This window comes from Stylophora pistillata, chromosome 2 (assembly GCF_964205215.1).
Source record: "Stylophora pistillata chromosome 2, jaStyPist1.2, whole genome shotgun sequence".
Lineage (NCBI taxonomy): Eukaryota > Metazoa > Cnidaria > Anthozoa > Scleractinia > Pocilloporidae > Stylophora > Stylophora pistillata.
The window spans coordinates 26,370,916-26,395,522 of record NC_142520.1 but is presented as its reverse complement, the minus strand read 5'-3'; the positions used below and the strand labels follow the sequence as shown (position 1 = coordinate 26,395,522).

General features: G+C 40.6%; 1 protein-coding gene across 1 annotated transcript; it reads right to left on the bottom strand.

Annotated features, from left to right (window-relative positions):
* Window positions 1-12,415: 12,415 nt before the first annotated feature.
* On the bottom strand, window positions 12,416-23,792 carry LOC148738069 (scavenger receptor cysteine-rich domain-containing protein DMBT1-like). Its single transcript, XM_088749981.1, has 4 exons — window positions 23,430-23,792; window positions 20,330-20,628; window positions 19,627-19,741; window positions 12,416-13,895 (listed from the first exon to the last, which is right to left on the bottom strand). Exons 1-4 carry the CDS (start codon window positions 23,494-23,496, stop codon window positions 13,585-13,587), a joined length of 792 nt encoding a protein of 263 aa, XP_088606107.1. The 5' UTR covers window positions 23,497-23,792; the 3' UTR covers window positions 12,416-13,584.
* Between the last annotated feature and the right edge of the window lie 815 nt (window positions 23,793-24,607).

Sequence of the window (24,607 nt, the reverse complement as noted above, 5' to 3'; positions counted from 1 at the left end):
TGGTTCAGCTTTGTAGCAGCTGTCAGTAGGCTTGATCGCAGCTGTGGTCAGGCCTTTGCTGGTGGGCACTTTCGATTTTTTCCTCAGCATTTCTGTCTCAACGTTAGCTTCTGGTTGGGTGTCGGGTGTCTTTGTACAGGTATCTGCTGAAAATAGGGCTGCCCTGTTCCTTCGAAGCTGTGTTCCCTTGTCTGTTTCAACTATGTAGGATCGTGGTGATGAAGATGCCGCTAGGACTCTTCCCATCCGATCTTGATCGCGAATCCAAACTTTCTCTCCGCTCTGAAGTTCTGGTAGGTCTTTTGCCTTGTATCTGCGGTCATGGTTGCTTTTCTGGTTGCTGCGGTAAAGTTCCTCTTTTGCATCTAGTTTTGCCAGGTCTTTCAGTCGTAGGTTTGGTTGTAGATTGTCAGGGAAGGTTGGTAACTGGGTGCGGAGTTGGCGGTTCATCAGAAGTTCCAATGGCGCCAGGCCATTGTGAAGAGGTGCTGTTCGGTATGCTAGAAAACCGAGATAGGGATCATCGTTCTTTTTCAGGATATCCTTGACAGTACGTACCGCTCTCTCTACTTCACCATTTCCTCTTGCCTACGTTGGCGAGCTAGTAATATGAGTGAACCCGTAAATACTTGCAAACAGTTGGAAGGATTTACAAGCAAACTGTGGGCCGTTATCGGACACCAGTAAGTCTGGAATTCCGTGAGTTGAAAATATTTCTTTCAGGGCTTTGATTACTGACTCGGACAATTCACTGGGAAGTGCTTTAACTTCAGTCCACCTTGAGTAGTAGTCGACTACAATAAGATGTTTCTTTCCCTTTAGATCGAAGAGATCAGCGGCTAGTCTTTCCCATGGCCTGGATGGGAATGACGATGGCATCAGGGGCTCCTTGGGCACTGGTCTGTTCTTAGCGCACGTAAAACATTTCGTCACCATGTCTGTTATCGCTGTAGTAATCGCCGGCCACCACACAGACATCCTGCCTCGTGCTTGCGTCTTTGTTATCCCAAGGTGTCCTTGATGTAAGAGGTCAAGTATTTCCAGCCTCATTCCTGCTGGAATCACAATACGGTTATCATATAGTAGAATCCTGTCTATCACAGTTAAATGTTTCTTATTCTCCCAGTGTGGACGGAGTATGGTAGAACTTGGCATGTAAGCTGGCCATCCTTCTAGGCAGTACTTCTTTATCATCCTGCATACTTCATCCTGGTCTTGGGCCTCACTGATATCTTGCAGCCGCTTAGGCGTTGCTGGAAGCCCTGCTACGATCTGTTGTGTGAAGCTTTCCACTTCCTCCACAAGATCTATGTTCTCATTTACATTCTTCTCGATAGGAGCGCGTGACAACGTGTCTGCGGTAATTTGTTCCTTGCCGGGTAAATATACGACGTCGAGTTCGTACTTCCTGAGACGCATTCTGAATCTTAAGATGCGTGGTGGCATTTTGGAGAGATCAGTTGAAGTGAAAAGGGGTACTAACGGCTTGTGGTCCGTTTCCACTGTAAACTTCATTCCGAGTACGTAGTCGGAAAACTTGTCACAAGCCCATGTCACAGCCAGGGCTTCTTTCTCAATGACTGCGTACCTTTTCTCAGTTTCTGAGAGGGATCTAGATGCATAGTACACCGGCTTCCTGGTACCGTCCTCTTGGAGCTGTAGAAGAACAGCCCCAAGTCGAAAGTTAGAGGCATCGCTTGAGATGACTGTAGGACGACTTGGGTCGTAGAGGGCAGGGTTTGTTGCAGATGTCAGTTCATTCTTGATTCCTTCAAATTACTGCTGTTGGGCTTTATCCCATTTCCACATGTTCTCTTTTGTTAGGAGTTGTCGTAGTGGTTCATTGAGATTGGCCAGGTTTGGTATAAACTTTGCCATTTGATTGACCATTCCCATGAAGCGTTGGAGGTCGTTGACTTTCTGTGGGACTGGGAAATTGCGTATAGCTTCAGTTTTGGCCGGGTCTGGACGGATGCCTTGTTCGTCGATAATATGTCCCAGGAATTTTACAGAACGTTTAGAAAACTCACACTTCTCGTTGAGCGTCACTCCGGCTACCTGTAGCCGCTTAAGGACAGTTCTCAGTCGTTCATCATGCTCTGCTTGTGTTTCCGCGTGTACAAGGGTGTCATCAATATGGCATACGACTCCCTTGAGGTCCCCCAGGATACTAGTCATGGTGCGCTGGAAGACTTCCGGGGCTGAGGTGATCCCAAAGGGAAGACGATTAAAACAGTAACGACCGTATGGCGTGATGAAGGTTGTAAGTAGGCGGGACTCCTTGTCGAGAGGGAGTTGCCAAAACCCGCTGTTAGCGTCGAGTTTGCTAAAGACTCTACTTTTACTCAGCTTTGCTAGGCTTTCATCTACGGAATACATTGGATGGACCTCTCTCTTAACGCTTTTGTTGAGTTGGACTAGGTCTACGCAGATGCGAACTTTTCCGTTTGGCTTGAGGACTGGGACTATCCCGGAGCACCATTCGCTTGGCTCTGTAACTGGGGAGATGACTCCTTCTTGAATCACCCTCTCTAATTCCTCCTTTACTTTAGGGAGTAATGGGTGGGGAACTCTCCTTGGTGTGTACAGGCACACTGGCTGGGCGTCAGGTTTAAGAGCAATACGATATTCCGTTGTCATCTTCCCGAGTCCGGTGAACAACTTTGGGAATTCCGTTCTAAAGTTAGGTACTTGCGTACTCAGTTCTTCAACGTCTGCGTCAAGGCGTTGGACAAGACCGAGATCGACACAGGCTCGTCTGCTGAGGAGCGAAGATGACTGGTTTTTAATGACGTAAACTCGTTCTTGGATCTTTCATTGTCTGTACTTAATCGTGGCTAGGAATGATCCAGTAACAGGTAGGCGGGTGCCCCCCGGCCCCATGAGTGTTTGCTGGGCATTCTCCAAAGGCTGATTCTTTAACCAGGGTAATGAGTCACTGACGACGGATACAGATGCTCCAGTATCTAGCTTGCAGCGAGTGACGTTTTCATTTATCCCCACTTGAACGATCCAGCTGTTTTCCCCCCCTTGGATTTCTCCTAGAAAGGGAATGTCATGATTTTCCTCTTCAATTTCATGTACTTTTTTCTTTTGTTGTGACTGCTCGCTGTTTTGGCTTCGACAAACTGCTTGAAAATGGCCCCTCTTCTTGCATTTTAAGCAGGTGGCATTCCTAGCCGGGCATTGCTTCCAGTCTTGGTGTGGGTGGTTACCACACCAGGAGCACTTGTTGATACTCTGAGGGGGTTGCTTTTTCCCGGGGTGTTTTTGCTTATTATTCTGGCCTGCACGCTTGACCATGTTTACGGAGTTTGTGCTAGTTAGTGTACTTCCCCGTACAACCTCTCTACTTTGTTGTCTGGCTTCTGCCTGTCTACTAATTTGAACTGCTTCTTCTAATGTTAGCTTCAATTTGGATTGAACTCGATCAGAGAGTGCATCATCTAACACTCCGACAATTATTCTATCACGAATAAGTTCATTTTTGAGTAAACCATACTCACAGTTATCCGCGAGTCTGTATAGGTCTTGTATAAACGAATCCACGGGTTCTCCCGGTTTTTGGACTCTTTTATTGAATTTGACGCGCTCAACCAGCACGTTGCGACGGATTTCATAGTACTCGTTAAGGGCTGTTTTACCTCTTCGTGCGAAGCTTTTTCTTTGTCGATATTTAGGGTGTTAAGAATATCATCGGCGCATTCACCCATCGCGTAGAGTAGAGTTCCGACTTGCTCGATATCTGGTTTATGCTTGAGGCCAGATGCAATCCGATATCTTTCGAAACGACGAAACCATTTCGACCAAAGTTCAGCTTGTTGTGGTGAATTTGCTCCGCTGAATTTTTCCGGAGGGAGATTATTCGCCGTTTGAGCTTGAAGTTGAATTGGTCCAGGATCAGAATCTTCTGTATCAGGCATTATGTAGGGCTAACACCGCTGCCACCATGTAATATTAAGAAGCAGGACGAGACAAATATCAATGTCAACAGTTTTAATCAAGATGGCGGATCTATCTCAACGTGCTAGTCACGTGATACGTATACATAATCCACAGGGATACCATACTACACTGATCATCTCTCTAAAATGGAGAGAGTTTTTGATGGATGAGATGCTTGTGCTTCACCCCTTCGACTTTTCTAAGAAAATCGATGCTGAAATCATGAACAGAACTTCCTCACTATGATCAGTGCCAGACTCAGTGACCGAAGGAATTCGAAGAATGCTGACCGTCTCATATTTACCAACCGTGAGCTTGGCAGCCCAACATGGTGCAGAAACCCCAGGCCTGCCCCGCACAGGAGTTTTGACACTTTCAATGTTTGAAAAGAGGTTACCTTAGTCTAAAGCTCGAAAGACTGGAACAATGGCAGTAGTACACTGTACTTTTCCGTTTCTTTTTAACCGACCGATGAGTACTTTTATTCCAACTGAATACAAATAACGGTCAACATCGGTTATCAAACTGTTCTCACATGAATACCGTTCCATCGACCGATGACATCTTAGCTCGAATTGTTTTACTGTCGTTTCTTTCAATTTTGCTCGTTTCTCCGAACCGAAATTGACAGTCATTCTCGCTAAAATATCGTCTCAACCGATACTGACATCATACAATACATCTAAAGAAAAAGACATTTCCAATTATCAAAAATCCGCTCAAAACATTATGAACATCAACGAAAGTCCTCAGCAGCTTGGAAATACCGCTGACCGACTTTGCAAGTTATGAGAACATCGTCCCTTTGTTCCAGATCTCATCATTTCCCCCTGCTGGACTGATCCCTAAGTTGTCTTGGATATGACCTCTTCGACAGCCGGTGTAGAGGAGTTTCAGTAAGTGAAGGGGCTGGAAATGAAATCAAATGGAACTCCGCTTTAAAGGGTTGGCTAAGTCTATATAGTTCATTCAAGGTTTTACTATTATTGGCCCCTACCTAGATTAGAAGTCAAGGTTTCGAAGAATTTTTCAGAGGAGTGCGGGGACGCTTAATACCGCGGCCAAAGTGTGAAACTGTCTTGAGGAACAGACATAAAACTTAAAAAATGTTTCACTCTTTCGCTGAACTGTGAGATATTGAGTCGAAATATAACTTAAGAATATGTTTCATTTTTTAGTGCAGTACTCGAAAAAAGTCCTTGTAGTACTAGTAAAACTCCGCCGAAGTGGCGGTGTTAGGAGTGGATATTTACTAAGTCGTGAAGAGTCGAGGTAATCATGCACCGCTAGCCAGCTGTGACACTAAGGTGAATAGCAACCGTCAGTGCAGGTGTCTTACCAGGACGAGTTAAGGTTATAAGTTCGTGATCGTTTATCCAAACACGTTTTCTGATTTGGAGTTAGAGTGGACAGTGGGGGTAGAGGGCGGGTGAAGGGTAATATTCACTTCCCTGCCTCAGCCCCTCTCCTTACCCTTGACAATCACTCACCCCCTTGGTATAAATTCCTTTCTCTCTCTAGCCCTCCGCTGCTGTTAAAATAGAAGATGGCGGCCATTTTTCCCTAAAAATTACCGAGCGCTCGCTCGCCCAAATTGCGCCTGCCCTGCAGGTTTATGTCAATATTTTTGTTAGTATATACTAAAACAGTGAGATAACATGGCACAAAAATATGATTTCTACTCATTTATTCCCGCCGTCCCCCCCCCTTCCCCCCCACCGTTAGCTCAATTGGTTAAAGCGCCGGATTGTGTTGTGCGGAAGGCCAGCCGGACCACTACTCATGGTCTTAAAGTAACTGAGGAGAATTTGCTACCTTTCCATAATATCAAGAAACGGATAGAGATTCTAGTGTTCTCAGATAAAGACGAATAAACCGTAAGCCCCGCCTCTTACAGGATTAGAGGGAGGAGTCGTTAACTTCCCACGCACGAGATTACTGTGTGGTGGATGTCCTCCCCTGGGGTGGGATGGGTAGAGAAGATAGTAGGTCCACACCAGCAAACTGCTGCCATTAACTCAACCTGCTCAAATAAATAAAGTTGAATGAATGAGAAACGTTTGCAATATTTTCGGGCGTGAGATGCGCAAAGGTGAATAGCAAAGTGACTTCAGAGTTCGAATAGCCAGTCGGAGTGCGCCTTTGACATTATCCTCTGTTTTAGCTTACATACTAAATGACATAATAGATAGGTTTACAAAACGCGCGTTCTGAGGTTACTCGTGGTTCTGACTGTTATCTAAGAAATGGTTAGCGTGCAGCGTGCAACCATCGAGTTATGGATGCATTTGTCGACACGTGGGAGGTTTGCTAACCACTCAAGAGGCCCTTCCACGTCTTACGCTTATTCAGTGTTTAGCAGCCTCCCGCGTGCAGCCATAACTCGATGGGTGCACACTGCACGCTTAGAATTTCTTAATTAATAGCGTAGTTCTAAAAGACCGAAAAAAGCTTCTCAGTAACCTCATCCATTTGGTTGGGAAGTTCTTCCGGCTATCTTTTCGTTTTACAGATTTATGGCACGAAGCATTATACATGACCCCAAATGTTGCAGCTAAACCTTCTTTCTGTCTCCAGTGCAATAACATTCTGTATGCTTTTCAGTGTATTCCTCATTCTCCATGTGAATCGCCGTAAGCGTTGCTTCTTTGATGCCAAGACGACGTCCAAGTGGTTTCCAGCCTTCAGTGATCTCTTGCAATAGCCACTCTAGATCTTCTTTTATGGTCACTGTTTCTTTGACTGCAAAGATAAAGACACAATTAAAACAAGGAAGTAGAGTAAATAATCTCTGCGCCCTTTTTAATTTATCTCTTGCGAGGGTAAACTATCCATTGAATGGAAAAACGCACTTGTCGTTCTTGTTTATTAGAAAGGGAAAAAGGAGGACGTTACTAACTACAGACCTATCTCTCTACTATGCGTTGTGTCCAAAATATTAGAACGATGTATACTCAAGCACTTTAATGATTTTCTTTGTCCTTTGTTTGACAATGCACAGTACGATTTTCTTCAGGGTCGATCTACAGTCACCCAGCTTCTAACGTTCTATCACGAGATTGGCCAGTCTCTTGATAAGGGCCTGCAGTCGGACATAGTGTATCTGGATCTCGCAAAGGCTTTCGACAGTGTTTCCCACCAAGGGTTGCTTCTGAAACTTTCCCAATACGGTGTCAGCGGGAAACTTCTGCAGTGGTTTGAGAGTTATCTAGATGGACGTGGTCAGCAGTGCTTAGTCCACGGTTTCACTTCTAGTCGTTCCCCAGTTCCATCAGGAGTCTCTCAAGGCAGTATCCTTGGTCCTCTGCTTTTCTTAGTTTATGTGAACAACCTCCCGCCGGTGATACAGAATCATATCGCACTCTTCGCCGATGACTCAAAATGTTCCAGTGTCATTGATAGTCTACAGGACTGAGTCACGCCAAAAAGACCTGGACAGTCTGCAGGGCTGGAGTGATAATTGGCACCTAAAGTTTAACACCTAAATGTGAGGTACTAACCGTCACACGTAAGCGCTACCCACTTCGCTACGATTACAAGTTGAACAACATCTCACTTAATCACGTTACTCAAGTAAAAGACCTCGGAGTGTCTATCTCTTCGGACCTCACATGGGACACTCACATCAACACTATATTAGCTAAGGCCAATAGGATGCTTGCATTCTTGCGACGCAACAGTCTTTCGTCATTCACCACAGATCATAGGAAATTACTATATCTCACGTTTGTAAGATCACATATTGGCTATGCTAGCGATATATGGGCTCCCAGTTCGATCGGTGGCATAAAAAAAATAGAAAGTCTTCAACGCAGGGCAACAAAATTCATCTTAAACACGCACTGGCAAGAGGATATTTCTTATCATGAGCGCCTTTCTCGCCTCAACCTGCTACCGTTAACATACTGGCACGAAGTATAAGACTTAATTTTCTATTTCAAGTGTCGCGCTCGCCACTACACCTTACCCATAGCTGATTATGTCAGGCCCAAAGGCACCCGTCGTACTCATCATAGCTCTGATCAAGACGTACTAATTCCTAAGTGCCGTGCAAAGCTTTTTCAATTTAGTTACTTTAATCGTGTCGCTAAACTCTGGAATACCTTACCTGTATCCACTCGTATTATTAGTTCTCTCAATCAGTTTAAATCTCACCTACTCCAACGCTATTCGGCTGCTTTTCGTACAAACTATGACGTCACTAACTTCAACACCTGGAAGTCGATCTGCTGCAAATGCAGTAGGTCACGTGATCTTCTATTAGTTGATAACTGCTGCTATTAGGACTTTCTATCGGCCTCATGAGGGATTTATTCCTATCGTTTTCTTTTTTTCTTTTGTCATTTTATATACTTTTTATATACTTTTTACACTGTCTATTGTTTACATAGTTAGTATTTCTGTATTTCTCGTAAGGGCACACTTAATTTGGAGCCTCGCTCTGTTGTGTGTCCCACAGCCTTGTCCTCCGTTCTCTTCTGTGTCTTGTTCATGTATATTTTAGTCCTTTTAGTATTGTAAGTATGGTGAAAGCGATTAAATAAATAACTTATTTCTCTTGCTCCTAAACTGTAGGAAATAACAAATCATACCTTACTTTATTTACCCTATATAATTAGCATTAATCGCCTCATTCTTTCATTTTATTTCTCATTTTTTTTATCTTTTTCGTTCTTTTAACTTAATTCAATTTTTATTTACTTATTTACTTGTCTAGTTATTTCTCTTTTATCTTTGTTTACAATATTAACAGTGTATAAATACCTTGGTTAGTGTAAATATAGAATTAAAGTAAAGTAAGTCTTGTGTAAATGTTAAGATACACCAGTTAATTAAACGTGACAATGGCCAACTCGAAAGCTTACGCTCCTTTGGTCACTGTGCACATTTTACTTTAGATTATTCATGTAATTTACTGTTTCTTATATATTCTACGGTGACCTCTTGAAATAGTGCGAATAAATGAATGAACGAATGAATGAGTGTTAGCAACCTTCGTCAAATTTCGCTGAAACATCGCTACAGTTGCAATGTTCCCACATGTTTCTTTTTTTTTTCAGTTATGAATTTAACATCGTAATAAAGTGATAGAATTGAAGAGTGCCACTCTTTCTGCATAAACGAATTTCACAGAGGATAAATATTTTGATGGCAACAAACAAACTTGAAAAAATGCAATAACAAAGAAAAAATCAACGCTATATTTTCAATCTCAACACTACCTTTAAATCAGAGTTTTCCTTTTCTTAGTAGCTGAATCAAGGCTTCCTGACGATGACTTTACGTTTGGATGCTTTTCACTTGAATACTGCACACTTTGGGCCCGGTAATACCTGCATAATGGCCTAGCTGAGTTAAGAACAAATGCATGTTTTGAGTTAACTAGTGAATGCTGCGAAAGGTTTAAAAACGATCTAACGATGTATTATCTTGTATTGTGATCGTCTGGGTGAGACCCGCTCTGGACAACTTAGAGCGGTAAGTCTTAACAGTTTGTTTTCTGATCAACAAAGAGTAAAATCTGTCAAATAATTATCAGAAGGGGGCTGCTAAAGGAAAAAAATTTCTACCGAAGGATACACTGAAAATGAATTTTAGAATGCATAGTATTCTGACAGTTTTGGTTACTCCAATATTTTTAAGATATAACAAATGATATAACCATATTCTAGAGAATGAAATTTTTTTATGTCTTTTGTAAATCGTTTTGCGCTTTGGTCATTTCCTGTATCAAATTCCTAACAAGTAAAGATATACCTAAAGAGAAGCTGTCTTTGCCATAATGGCGGCGGCCGAGTGAAGACTAAAACTAGTGCATAGGGACGAGGCCACCCGGGCATGGATTTGTGCACTTGTGAGCGCTTGTCCAAAAGTTTCTGGCGCAATTCATCGATCCAAAAAGCTTTATTTCTTAAAGGATCGACTACTAGTATAGCTAAGGCTCAAGTTATGTACAATGCCATGCCACTGCTGTGTTCCTTTATGTACTACTAGGTGATATCGCGACGAAAATGTTTCAAATATATCTTACTTCAAGTTTCCCAAAGAAAACTCGCGAGAAAGCAATGACTTCATGCTATCCGTCGTGAGGAAGGAAAAAACCTCAAAGTCTTGGACTCGACCATGGTCTGCTCGCACCATTTTAAAAAGAAAGACTCGAAGAAAACTATTGCGGGCAAAATATGCCTTCAAACCAATGCTGTACCTTCGGTATTTCAGTGGCGTACTTCGCCGTGCAAAAGGAAGCCTCCACCTCAAAGACTCATTAGTCAAGCAACTTCTCATCAATCATCCAGGGCTCTATTCATGGTGTGCACAGAAAGCAGCGTAAATGAAAAATCAATGAACAGCTAGAGAGTCAGATTATAACTGTAGAATCTAATGAAAACGACGTCGAAAATGAGGCAAAGAGAAAAGATGTCGAAACTCAGACGCGTACATTCAGACTGCTCAGAGTATTGTCGCGCTTGTGAAACAGTATGAAATGAGAATAGAAGAGCTCCAAAGGGAAATAGAAAACATTTCAAAGAAGAATGAATGTTTAAAAAGTAGACCTTTTTCTATTGAAAGATTTCGCGCCGACAATTCTGCTGTGTCCTTCTACACTTCGTTTCCTAACAACACTGTTTTAATGAAAATCTACAATTATCTAGACCCCCAGAACGTGTTATATGATTGTTTCATTCCGCTGTAGTAAACAGGGGCATCTTCTGAGGTGAGTAGCCCCACATCATGAGATTCTTGGAACTTGACGGGAACATGTCGTTTAGCGGTGGAGTGTGAACTTGTGTTGGTTGTCGAGCGTAGTTGTTTTCGTTTAGAATAAAGACTGTTGGGATCAGGATCAAGGATGTTTTTATCCTTTCCACTCTTGATGTATTCAAGGACCCTAAAGTATAAGAAATTAGGTCAATTTAATTGAAAGGAATCACAATTGACAATTTTCTCAAGCAATCAAAACATCTCGAAGTATGCATCTTGCGCTCGAAACTAACCTTTTCACAAGCTCTGCTTTTGTCTTTAAACCTTTCGCTGTGTCACCTCTGCACTTCAACCAGATTCTCAAGTACTCAGTCTTCAATTGTGAGGGATTTCTTCCTCTCAAGGAAGCTCCAGGAATGTCATTTTTGGTGAAAAAGCTCGAGGAATTGTGAGAGTTTGTATTCGCGTCAGACGCCATATGTGTTGCCCGGGTGGCCTCGCTTTCGTGAAATTATTCATAACCAGTCTCAGACCTCAATCGGATTTTCCGCCATTATGGCCAGGGTGTCAAAATAACTCAAGATGATGCAACTTACTGTACGGGATTCGAACCACTGACCTCTGGCCTGAAATTTTTTTCAGGTCTGATTTTCGCTATTGCTCAAATAGTGCTTTAATGCGAAGGATCGTGCATATATACGTTTCATAACCGCAGTTCATACATATGTTTCATATGTTTGTTGTTGTTTGATTTATCATCTACGGGTTTATGTCGAATTAATTTGATGGCCTGCTCCCAGTTGGCTTGTTAGCTCAATTGGTAGAACGCTGCACTAGTATCGCAGAGGTCAGTGGTTCAAATCCCGTACAGGCCTGAAATTTTTTTTTTCAGGTCTGATTTTCACTATTGCTCAAATAGTGCTTTAATGCGAAGGATCGTGCATATATACGTTTCATAACCGCAGTTCATACATATGTTTCATATGTTTGTTGTTGTTTGATTTATCATCTACGGGTTTATGTCGAATTAATTTGATGGCCTGCTCCCAGTTGGCTTGTTAGCTCAATTGGTAGAACGCTGCACTAGTATCGCAGAGGTCAGTGGTTCGAATCCCGTACAGGCCTGAAATTTTTTTCAGGTCTGATTTTCACTATTGCTCAAATAGTGCTTTACTGCGAAGGATCGTGCATATATACGTTTCATAACCGCAGTTCATACATATGTTTCATATGTTTGTTGTTGTTTCATTTCAACTTTGTTGATATATACAAATTATTTCGTTACCCCCACCGACGCAGCCCCAAACAGTTTCTTTCGAAACTGAGGTGAACTCTCTTTAGATGACAAATTCCAGTTCTATGCATATTTTCAAGAAATACTGCAGCGTTTTAACAAAACAAAGAAAGAAATTTACCATTTCAACTTTGTTGATATATCCAAATTGTTTTGTTACCCCCACCGACGCAGCCCCAAACAGTTTCTTTCGAAACTATCAGCCTTTAAAGAAAGAAAAAATAGAGGAATCTTTCTGTCTGCTTCCGTAGTAACACAAATAAAGCCCAAATGGCGCCTCTCAAATCGAGCAAACAAACCGGCAACCAGCGAGTAATGAAAGCTGGTCGAAGTAACTAAGCGCCATCAGGGTAACTTATAATTTATTCAGCCTTCATTGGTAGCCACTTTTCGGCTAAAGTTTGAAGTATCACTTCATCAAGGTGTCTGCCAAGAAAAAAATTTGCGATTTCAAACATGGAACTACGACAGAAATGGTCCACAGTCACATTTAATTGTCTTTATGATAACACATACAGCAACTTTTTTACCGAACTGAAATAAGTGAACAACATACAACTCTGCTTTAACCTTTCAAAGTTAAAACTATAAGAAGAAGCTTAGTTTTAATCTTATCCAATAACTTTCTTCAGAGGCCTTCATTAGTTGGCAAAACTAACTGCCATTCGCTTTTATTGATGCAATTAGCCTTGTTGGCCCAGTAACATGAGTAAAAAAGGTAGTTTCCACTCAAAGTAAGATTTAAAAGGCTAATCGTCATGCACGCAAAAAGACTGATAACCATGCTCACCATTATGAGATCTATTCCAACACTTCTTCGCTGCCTATTACAATCTGTCTCGCTACAGGTAGTGTCTCACTGTTGCCCGCAATGAGTCTTCTTGGGAAGTTACTAATCACGCTAAAAAATTGTACGCTAAAAAATAGCATTTAATATACTGGACCGACATCACAATACCTATAATATGTAAAAGCTTAACCTACGTTTATACGCTAAGTTTTCTTTCAGTATCTTCCCTTTAAGTGTAGATCTTACATATTAGGCTTGCATTTTCCAAAAAAAAGGGCCAGAAATGCTGTTAATCTTTCAGTAGGTAGAGGTTATGATTGCGCACAGGGTTTTTAGAAACACGTATTCAAGTGAAACTCGTTACCATCTAGTATCAAAGCAATTGATTCATTCATTACTTTGAAAACCCGCCTAGCTACTAACGACTTATAGTCCTCCAGTGTACTTTTGATCTACAACAGATTGTAAACTCTTGCTATTTACCTATCATGCTGCTATGTACTTTTACATAATTTTAGTGTATGTTATGTGGAGTTGGGGGCTACATTACAATTGGGGCCCAACTTCTGTTTTTGTTTTCTCTTTATTCATTTATTTTTTATTCATTCCGTCATACCACATTTCTTATACCGATTGATTTTAATCAAGTTATATTTTTACGTGATGAATTCACAAGTTAAAATAAACTAAGTGCTTTCTTAATTCGCCTTTCTGACGGTAATACCTGATACTACATTTTATTGTGATCGTGTTCCGCCAAGAGAGTTAAAGCCGCTAAGTCGCTGTAATGTCAATGTGAGCATTTTGCAGTAAGGTCGTGGATTGCAATATCACGAGAATATTTGCGAGCGAGCTATTTGTTACAAACCACACCTGCATCCTCACCATGGTTACAGTTATGGCTTCCCCAGCCTTGGAACTGACAATCAGACAACATTGCCTCTCCTCCTGTGCAGTTGACATCATCCATCCAGATTGGTCCAGACCCCTGACCGTACAAAGCAAGATGAGGAGCCTGTGATGCATTAGAAAAGCCAAGCTGTCGACAAACCACATTGGCGTCCTTGACATCCCAAGCATCATCACACACTGTGCCCCACGTCCCGTTGTAATAAACTTCTACGCGTCCGTAGTTTGCTCCACCGACGATTAAAAGGATAGTTGCTGCGTAAGTAACGTAATTAAAGTGATGTGTGAATTAAAGATACGACTAATTGGTTTTAGAGACTAAAATACTCCTAGTCGCTTCATGCTTCGGCAACCGGAGCTAAGTGCCGACCTGACGAGCCACATGGCTCACGTGTAGGCTTTACCTACCTTTCTCGCATGAGCGTATGTTGTTGGGTAATTTTGAGAGTGCTCTATGGCCATAAGTCTTAAGGTTAGAACTAATAAGATTCAGATTGAGCGTGGAGGATGATCGAAGCGATCTAGAAGGTGAGTAGCGAGTGATAAGGTCTTGAATATAGATTGGAGCTTGCTGGTGCAGTGCTTTAAAAGTAGAATAAATAGATCTGGATAAAAACTCTTTACGTTTCTCCAAAGTTTGCCAATTAAAGAAGCTGCAGCATTCTTCATAGCTCATTTCTCGGCCCCTTTCCTTTAACACCAACCTTGGCCTTCTTTGGACTTTTTCCAAGGATTCGATATTCTTTTTTTGTTGGGGGCTCCAGACGGAGGCAGCATATTCGAGTATAGGTGTTACTAACGACTTAAAGAGGCAAGAAAACGCATACCGATTAGCGTTTCCAAGTCATCGCCTAATTATACCTAAACACTTTGTTCGCCCTGTTTACTATTAGGAAACGTATCTTTTTGTCGCATTTTGCGACTACTCAGTTCCAGAGTTTGAAATCCCTTAAAAATTTCTATGGCGCTTTCTAGAATTTCAAATAAAAATAACCGTATGGTAAAAGAGAAATCTAGCAATTGGGTGAAGATAAATTACGCCTGAAAGTGCGCTGAGATCGACTTCTCATACAATCAAGATGCTAACATAGTCAGTTTTCAAAGCAAATTTGCGACCTCTCCTGAAAGCGCAAGAGCAAAGTGAGAATGATACATTGTTCAATTGAACTTTCTTCTTTAAAAGCCATATGGTAAAAGTAGGATTTGAAAAGTAGTTTATCGGTAAACGAATAGAACGTAAGCCTTCCTCGACATTTTCAGCCCTTTTCCTTTATTGTTTGACAATCATTTCTAATTAGTTTTTAAATTGAGCGCCAGCGTTTCAATGTAAGTTCCAAATATGTCACTGAATTCTGGGCGATGTTGCGGACTTATTCGTCGTTGCCAACTCTCTTTATTTTCTTCGAAATCATGACTTCGTCCTTCCTAGATTTCGGACTGTTCCTTATGGGAAACACATCCTTACCTACTTAGGCCCTGTTATTTTGTCCAAATTAGATGCATATATTCGATCGTCTGAATCTTCGGGCATCTTCAAAATGCGTATCAAACTGTTCAAATTCACAAGTCTGCTCGACAGAACCTGTAGAGACTGTTTTTTATGTAATAATTGACAACCTATGACTCAATTGCTAAGATTTTCTTTTTTTAGCATAAAATTTACAATTGGTTAGGTAATTGCAGTTAGGTGTCCCCCATTAGTGTATTTCTTACGCTAGAGTTATTGCAGTAAATGGTTTGAACCCGGGGGTAACATGTGAAGGTGTAGTCTGATCGTCCGGGTGAGTGTAGTCCTGAGAAGGACTGTTGTCGGTGGCAGTGACTGACGTTTCGACAACCTGTGCGGAAGTCATCATCAGAGTCAAGTGAATGATTGTTGTCAGTAGAATGTTCTTATTCCAGTTCGTGTGAAATGATCGGTTGGTTTTGCCGTGATGTTATTGGCTGTAAGACTCAAGTGACGTAAGTCGGTCGTGATTGGTCTGTTTCGGTCTGTCGGTAAAGTTAGGTTGTTCTTTTTCGGTTGTTTGTGATGTTTATGTCGTGAATGAGTCGTTTGTATGGGGCGGGTAGTTGTTGACATCTGTTTAGGGGAGTCTGTTCTAAGTTAGTAAACCAACTTTCCAGAGTCAGTCGTTGAAAATAGTCAGTGCTGTAGGTTAGGCATTGCGCAGAGTCCCAGTCAATGTTGTGGTTGGTAAGTCGATGGTGTTCAGCAATGTGATTGCTGACATCACCTTTCCTCGTCGCCCGTCTGTGTTCAGTCAGTCTTGTTGTGAGGTTTCTGCCAGTCTCACCGATGTAGGAGGCTTGGCAGTCGGAACAATTGATCTTATAAATCGTTCCCTGTCTGTTCCTCGGTTCGTCTTTGTCTTTAACGTTGGTTAGTAACTGACGTAGTGTGGTGATGGGTTTGTGGGCGACGCGGATATTGAAGGGTAGTAAGATCCGCGAGATGTTTTCAGACATGCCTTTTATGTACGGTATGGTTGCTGTAGTCGTAGGGGTTGCGGTGTCGTTTGTTTCGGTAGTGGTAGTGGGTCGGTGAGTGTTTCGTCGGATGAAGTCTTTGTTGTAGTTGTTCTTCGTAAAAACACGGTGAAGGTATTTGTTCTCGTCGGATAAGCTGTCTGTCGAGTCACATACTAGTTGTGCGCGTCGTGTTAGAGTTCTGATAGTTGTGGCTTTGTGTGATGTAGGGTTGTAGGATGACTCGTCTAGTAATCTGTCGGTGTGTGTCGGTTTCCTGTAAACTGTCGTTCGTAATGAGTTGTCGTTGTGGCTTACCAGGCAGTCTAGAAAAGGAAGTTTGCCATTTTCAGTCGACTTCTCTGGTACCAGACCCACTACCACTACCGAAACAAACGACACCGCAACCCCTACGACTACAGCAACCATACCGTACATAAAAAGCATGTCTGAAAACATCTCGCGGATCTTACTACCCTTCAATATCCGCGTCGCCCACAAACCCATCACCACACTACGTCAGTTACTAACCAACGTTAAAGACAAAGACGAACCGAGGAATAGACAGGGAACGATTTATAAGATCAATTGTTCCGACTGCCAAGCCTCCTACATCGGTGAGACTGGCAGAAACCTCACAACAAGACTGACTGAACACAGACGGGCGACGAGGAAAGGTGATGTCAGCAATCACATTGCTGAACACCATCGACTTACCAACCACAACACCACAACATTGACTGGGACTCTGCGCAATGCCTAACCTACAGCACTGACTATTTTCAACGACTGACTCTGGAAAGTTGGTTTACTAACTTAGAACAGACTCCCCCAAACAGATGTCAACAACTACCCGCCCCATACAAACGACTCATTCACGACATAAACATCACAAACAACCGAAAAAGAACAACCTAACTTTACCGACAGACCGAAACAGACCAATCACGACCGACTTACGTCACTTGAGTCTTACAGCCAATAACATCACGGCAAAACCAACCGATCATTTCACACGAACTGGAATAAGAACATTCTACTGACAACAATCATTCACTTGATTCTGATGATGACTTCCGCACAGGTTGTCGAAACGTCAGTCACTGCCACCGACAACAGTCCTTCTCAGGACTACACTCACCCGGACGATCAGACTACACCTTCGCTAGAGTTATTAACACTTCTATAAAGTTCTTACTTACTTACTTACTTAGAAATAAGAAAAACGAGCGCTTTCGGTTTTGCCTCTTCCTATTTTTGGGCACTCGGCAATTTTTAAGATTGAATCTGAGATTTGTCACTGCATATGATATATATTTCTCGTGTAATTTGCCGTCGATAAGTGACGTAAATGACCGACCTACAGCTCTATCTTCCTCAAAGACCACATAAAGTTGTTTTCTTACCTTCCTCAGAGTAAATTTTCAATTTGAAATCTTGAGAGACAAACAGCAGCTGAAGAGTCTAATTGGAAAACTTCAAGCACAACTCAGTTTAAAACAGTCGGTCAGCGATATCTCCTGGAAGAAGGAGCCGAATAATGAAGAGATGTGTAGAGATGCACCAAAGATAACTCTGTGTCGTGTTTGGAGCAATAATCTATCATTACACGCCCACAGTTTGTTTGAATCCAAATTTTTTCTTTTTAAAGATCAGCCAAATACAACTGTTTAACTTAGTGAGGATTTATGAAAAATTAGTAATTTGGCTTTCAGAAATCAGCCCCTTATAATCCTTGATAAAACTTAGCTAGTATGAACTCCAAAGTATGGTATGTATGTATATGGTAGTATGAACTCCAAAGTGACAAACTTTCGCCAAATGTTACTCGAAGAATGTTACACTCTTGCATCAGTGAAGGACTTAGAAGTTCGGCCTATAATAACCACGTCGCTTCGACAGCATCCAACTGCATACTGCGCTTAGGACAGATGAATGGAATCAATAATGTCTTTGACAGACAAAATCTTACAATAATAATCAACTCCCTGATCTTGGGCAAGCGATTTTGCTGTTCTCACGACTGGAGCAACAGTACTGAGTCTAAAACGATTCACGTCTTTCAGAATTTTGCGTGTCGCGTCAGTAACAATTAAAGAAGATATGATCTGTCTCCCCCATCCTTAAAGGTCTAAGGTGGCCAGCATGCAGTACCTTTAAATGCATGACTAGGCGTGCACGGAGTCATATACTGTTTTCTTTATGCACTCTGGGTTGTTTGTTTTTGGTTTTGTTATGGTCTGTTTGTTAATTTCCCTTATGCGTTCTGGGTTTACCGCTATTTGTTTTCTTAAGGAGCGTTGCTCAGCTTCTCTGAAATGTTCTGGAATCAGTTTTCTTTTTCTGGCAGCCTGGTTTTCTTGTCCCCAGCTGTTTCGCCATTAATGCAGCTGCTTTGCAGCATTTTGCCATTCTCACTTTTTTTAAACATCTCATCAGCTCTCCTCTTTTTCATGTATCCCCTCGTGTAGACTTCTTTGTAAGCTTTATGTTTCTTACTGTTATTAACTGGATTGTTTTCATCTGCATTTTAAGCACATTTGCTGTTTTTGTTAACTCCAAAGTTCTACCTTCTTCTGTGGAAACACAATGAATTTCATCCAAGTGCCCATTGTCAATATTTAGTCCATCTGCATTCTTTGGTTCAACAACAGTAACGGGAGAGTAAGTTGGATTTGATTCAGTAATATGAATCGATAAATTAAGACAATTGGTAACAGCTTGAATTAAATTCTGCAAATAATCTTGCCATGAATACTAAGTATTACTCTGTGAATTGTTCAGGGCGATGTACTTGTTAGATTCGGAACAGGTAGCACGTGTACCTTTCTGCTATGTTTGTTCTAGTCTATTATTTCTTCGTTGGTTAATGATAATCACTTAATAAGTTTCTTATTTCAATCAATTTCACTTAAGCACATATACTAGATATTGCATTTCATATTTCCTCGCTATAAGTTGCTGTTGATACTGCCAAATTTTGTCTGCTATTCACAAATCATCTGCTATCGGCGAGTTACCTACAATCATTAGGAGCTACACCGAAGTAACTCTTTCCTTATTTTACCTTTAAGATATTTCCCTTTTTGGTACCACATAGATTTATTTCTTGCTTTCAGTTCACTTTATGACCGCTTCGTTGTTAATTAGGTTAGTGTTACATTTCTCAGGGACATTTTCTTAGTTTGGTTTCTGCTGTATTTTCTTTTGGTTCAAACCACAAAAATTCAGCCACATAAATTCAGCAACACAAACTCAGCTACAACCATCAATCATAACTGCACAATCTTCAACCTCTACTTCGCCCTTTTTTTCTGTGATTTCACACCAATCTCTTTATTTTCGCTTGTAATTTTGATTACGTACCTCATTCAATTAAACCGTGATTTCTCCTGTGCGTTCCAATCGTCTTCTCTGCTATACTAGTAACGTTTTGAAGTTACATAACTAAATATTGAATGCCAAGACTGTGCACATGAAATTCCGGTCTTAGCTGATAAAGTCTACGATTTCTTACCCATTTCGCAATGTTTCCCGGTGTATCCTTTCCCGCAAACACACACATAGCTGTTCTTCTCGTACTGTGCAGTGCATGTCCCATTGTTCTGACACGGCCAACTGATGCATGGAGACTAAACGGGTAAAGGAGAAAGCTACAGCGTAGTGAAAGCCACACATGCATAGAATGGGAGTGAAAGGGGATTAACAAAAGTGACCAAAAAAATTCGAATGGCACACATTTGTTTGTTTGTTTGTTTTTTCCATTTATACAGATTAGCGGCCACGGCACAGAAAAGAAGAAAAACAATTAATAAAAAGTTTCTGGGAGGAGAACAATTCCTATCGAGTGATACTATATTTCTAACATTGCTCTCAACATAACCAAAAACGAATTGTCCCCGCTTTTTCTCTTTGTTTCTTCTCAACTAAGGGCCTCCTCAAAAATCGGAAAGATTTTCTTGATAATAGAGTTCTTGCATCACCTAATTTACACCATTTGAACACGATCTGAAAAGTATTTGAGGCACATGGACAGAAAAGTTCCAAATGTTACAGTGGTCCAAAATTGATCGTCCAAGTCAAGACTGATATTGACAGGAAAAGTCCCTCTCGTTGATAGTAGAAGTCTCTTAAAAGGCTATGCATAGAAAATTTATTTTACGTAGAGGCAATCTTACTTTCTAAAATTTTTGTTTAGAATATTGCGATTTCGAACTTACCATGATACTAAAGTGGTGGTGACTCTGACTGGAAACAAACCTGTCTGAGTTGTTGTAGATGTCCGAAGGAAGTAATTCACAAAGCATTTTGCCAATGATATCTTGAAGAGTAGCCAGGTTGAAGGAGAAGCATGAAGGTATATTGACACAAGCCAGTCCACACTCAATGGCTTCCATAACATAATCTGAAGCAATGCTGGTGATGTTCAGGTACGAAAACTTGTGAGCCTTGAAGTTGGCATAGGCCAGTCCTCTCTCGGTACCGCGACTGAATGTCTTTCCACTCACATCGATAACTTCTGTTTGTTGAAATTGAAGAGAAAAAGAAAGTGTTAAAATAACAAACTACAATTCCGAAAAAAGTTTCGCAACTTGTAAGCACTTGCTTAAGAATTCTTGCACACTTAAGAGCCCATGACCGAAAATATCGAGAATCGCTGGCCAGGCTGAAAAATCGAAAATTCTGATAATTTTCCTGGAAAAACCTTTTAGGGAGATATATGAGAAAAAAATATTTCAAAGTCTGAAAAATCAAATGTTTCCGAGAAAATGGGGAAAAACGAAAATTCGGGTTTTTACCTAATTAATTATGCAAAAAATGCAGTAAAATTGAGCAACTTTAGTGTGCTAGTACTGAAGGAGGATGTTTCGTATGAAATCGGAGATGTTTTTACTTGAAAATATAATTCAATTGATTTTTATTTATGGCACTTTTAGGAGCTTTGGTTTAATTTTAAAAATTACAAGATTTTTAACAAAGTACTCTCAAACACTTGTTGCAAAAAGCGAAAATTCGAGCAACTTCAAGCCTTCAAAACGCGTCTTGGTATGTGAGAAATCATGTCAAAATGCATGCTGGCACAAAGTTTGGTCCTTATACTAAAGCAATATGAGACAAAAGATTTGGGTAATGCGGAAAAGTGCCGGCAAAATACAAGAGTTTACGACGCAATGTGGCCAAGGTCATGAATTTGCATGATACAAATCAGTTCTAGAAATCGTACTTGAGAGCTACGAAGTAAAGAAGATAGTCAAAGATGGTTAAAACAATTATTTGATATGGAAATGATATGAAATTATACAATAAAAAATCCATAGACATTGCTGAAGAGGGCTGTAAATTGATGTGTAGATACGAAATTTTCTGTTAATTTGAATTGCAAAAGACTTTGTTATTGTTGGCTCGCTATTTCAACAGCACTACCTACACCTAACTATAGATAAGGGCCGCTGTATATTTCACCATTTTTGTTGACTAGGTGTTTATCATCGACATTATTCTTAGTTAAATAGCTACGTTTTCTGCAACTGCGATAATATTTCTTTTGAAATATCTTGCATATCTTGAAAAATGTTGTGCGAGTAAACAGTCACGCAACACCGCAAGCTTCTGCTGTGTAGTTTTTCACCTAAGATAACATCCCAACTATTTTTTATTCCATTTACTCTTATCTTTTTCGGAAAAAGGGCCACATTTCTGTCACAAAAATTGATAAAAAGGACTTATGTCACGGTAACAATTATACCGTGTTGCAGTCTGGGCGATAATTCTCTATGACGTAATCACGGTCTTTTTCTTAAAGGTAAACACGTGCGAGGTTTTTCACAGAGCATAAAAGAAAACGATATCATTCTGTAGCTTTGCTTCTCTTCTTGGGGGGAGGGGGGGGGGCTTGTTGTGCAAGTTCTGGGATTCGTGAAGTGACTAGTGTTAGACAGTCTTGGGGAACGCGAAACTTTCCCCCCACGCAAAAGAAGATTAATGACATCAGTTTACTGAACAATTTCAGATTTTATCCTGGTGGAATGAGGGTGTGGCAGACATTTGATAAAGGCCCCGGCAAATGCATCTCTTTGGATGAACAAATGGTAAACTTTACGTTATATTCTCTTTCCAGTTTCTAGCTATAATGTAGCATGATCTGAAATCATAGCTTCTGAAATCACCGGAAACGCGTTTCAGTCCTTGGAAAAATGTGTCAACTTTTTTTTAATTACAAAGATTGAAATAAATAATAATGATAATAATAAATTGTTCTTGGTAGGGCTACAGCCCACTCAACCCCATAGCTCCGCGGTCCCCGTATTAAAGGCGCAAACCGGAAATGAAAAAGTCCCCTTCGAACCGCACTTGGCAGTCAGCCTGAAGTCAAACAGGATCAGGCCGGCGAGATGTTGTTCGATAAAGACTCATTAAAGACTTTATACAAATAATTTAAAACGAGATATATAAGACTGGATGCTTTAGAATGGAGTTTTGACGAAATAAAGGATCGTGTCCGCTTTACTCGGCAACTTCACCTTTAATCCAACGTGACAATTGTCACGCAATTAAAACATTTTGCTTTTTCTCAAGACAGTATCGAGATAAAAAACGAAAACCTCATTGGCTTGAAAAAGAATTAAATGCTATTAAATACTGGTCATTATTCTTGTACATTTTATGTTGAAGCCGTCAAAAGAACCCTTCCTACACCAGAACCGTTAGGCGGTACGATTTCTACTACTGATTTGCATCATGCAAATTCGTAACCTCTGGCCACAGTGTGTCGCAAAGCTTTATGTTTTGCCGGCACGTTTCTGACTTAGCCAAATTTTTTACTACACATTATTTTAGTAGAAGGACCAAACTTTGTGCCAGCATGTAGTTTGACATGATGCCACACATACCAAGACACGTTTTGAAGGTTTGAAGCTGGTCGATTTTTCGCTTTTTTGGAACAAGCATTTGACAGCACTTAGTTAAAAAATCATGTAAATTTTAAAATTAAACCAAACTCCTTAAAATGCCACATATAAAAGTCACATTAATTACACTTTGAAGTAAAAATACTTCCGATTTCTTACGAAACATCCTCCTTTAGTACTAGCACGCTAAAAGCTACCCAATTTTATTGTATTTTTTGCATAATTAATTAGGTAAAAACCCGAATTTTCGTTTTTCCCTATTTCCTCGGACACATTTTATTTTTCAAACTTTGAAATCTTTGTTTTGAATATATCTCCCTAAAGGAGTTTTCCAGGCAAATTATCAGAATTTTCGATTGTTTTAGCCTGGCCAGCAATTCTCGATATTTACAGTCACTGCCTCTTAACATACCGTTTGAAGCATCTGCCACAGAACATGTTACCACAAATACATAAAAATAGTTCCTGTATAGCTGCATACTTGGCCTTGGCTATAAGCGGAGTTTACCATGCGGTAACGTGAATTTGGAAACCACCAAATGATTCACAAAGTGAGTTAAAGAACCGTTTGAAGGAAGCACGTAATTATTTAACAGGTGAAACGGAAATTATGACTCGATCAGTTAGTTAATATTTTCCTTGACGTCAAACGGCCTAAATAATGTAAAAGTTTATTTTATTCAAATTTGCATTTCGTGTATTCCAGAGTCCTCAAACATAGTCTTCTTGTCACCCCCATCGTTGTCTTGTTAATGATATCCAAGAGCAAAGCTTTATCTTTATGTAAAACCGGCAGTTCAAGGATAAAAGAGACACTTGCACTCAGCCTTGAACAAGCTGTAGTCCTCGCTTATTTGGTCACGTGCAGCGAGCTGCGGTTTCTAACAAAACTTGACGCCAAGAAGAAAAACAAAATTAACAATAAATTAATGTGCTTTTTCTTTCCCATTTTTCCTTATTTTCCTTACTTATTGTTTCCTTTCAATTGTTTTAAGAATTCAAACGGTTATATGGTAAAAGAATAGTGGATATTCGATTCAAATTTGGAACGGGAGGAGACAACTCGGGGAATAAAACTTACGCAGGGTCCCATACCCTCCGGAACCTCAGCAGCACAAGTCTAATTTAGGGGGGTGAGGGCAAACTGCGGTAGCCCAATACCGAGAAAAGGTAAAATACAAGCATTTCTGAAGAAAAATGACTAATATCCTTGCTATTTACAAAATTAAAACTTATTTGGCAGATAGCTCCGCCAAATTAAAGTTTGTTCGAAGGTTCTTGCGGCTAAGATGTTTGTTCAATGAACTTCACTAACAATATAGAGCCGGCAAGTTCCTGTCATCAATCATTAATTATTAATTATGCCTGTCATCAATTATTAATTGATACAGGCATATTTTGCAGAATTTATCTATCATTTTAGGCAATTGTACCGCTGCTGGAAGTTTTTCCACGCACATCGATGACTTTCGCTTGCTGAAATTGTGGGAAGGAAAAAGTGTTAAGATAATAAACTGCAATTAAAAACAATATCGTAACTCTTAAGCACTTATCACAAATACAGAACAATATTTCCTGTATACCTTTCGA

What these genes read in the sequence shown, in the direction of transcription:
- LOC148738069 (XM_088749981.1), bottom strand. Translation starts at nt 23,496, where the DNA reads ATGCAGCTATACAGGAACTATTTTTATGTATTTGTGGTAACATGTTCT. An exon ending in TGTGGCAGATGCTTCAAACG is followed by an intron (nt 20,629 to 23,429) that starts GTATGTTAAGAG and finishes TTCAACAAACAG; the next exon opens with AAGTTATCGATGTGAGTGGA. An exon ending in ACCACCACTTTAGTATCATG is followed by an intron (nt 19,742 to 20,329) that starts GTAAGTTCGAAA and finishes TTACCCGTTTAG; the next exon opens with TCTCCATGCATCAGTTGGCC.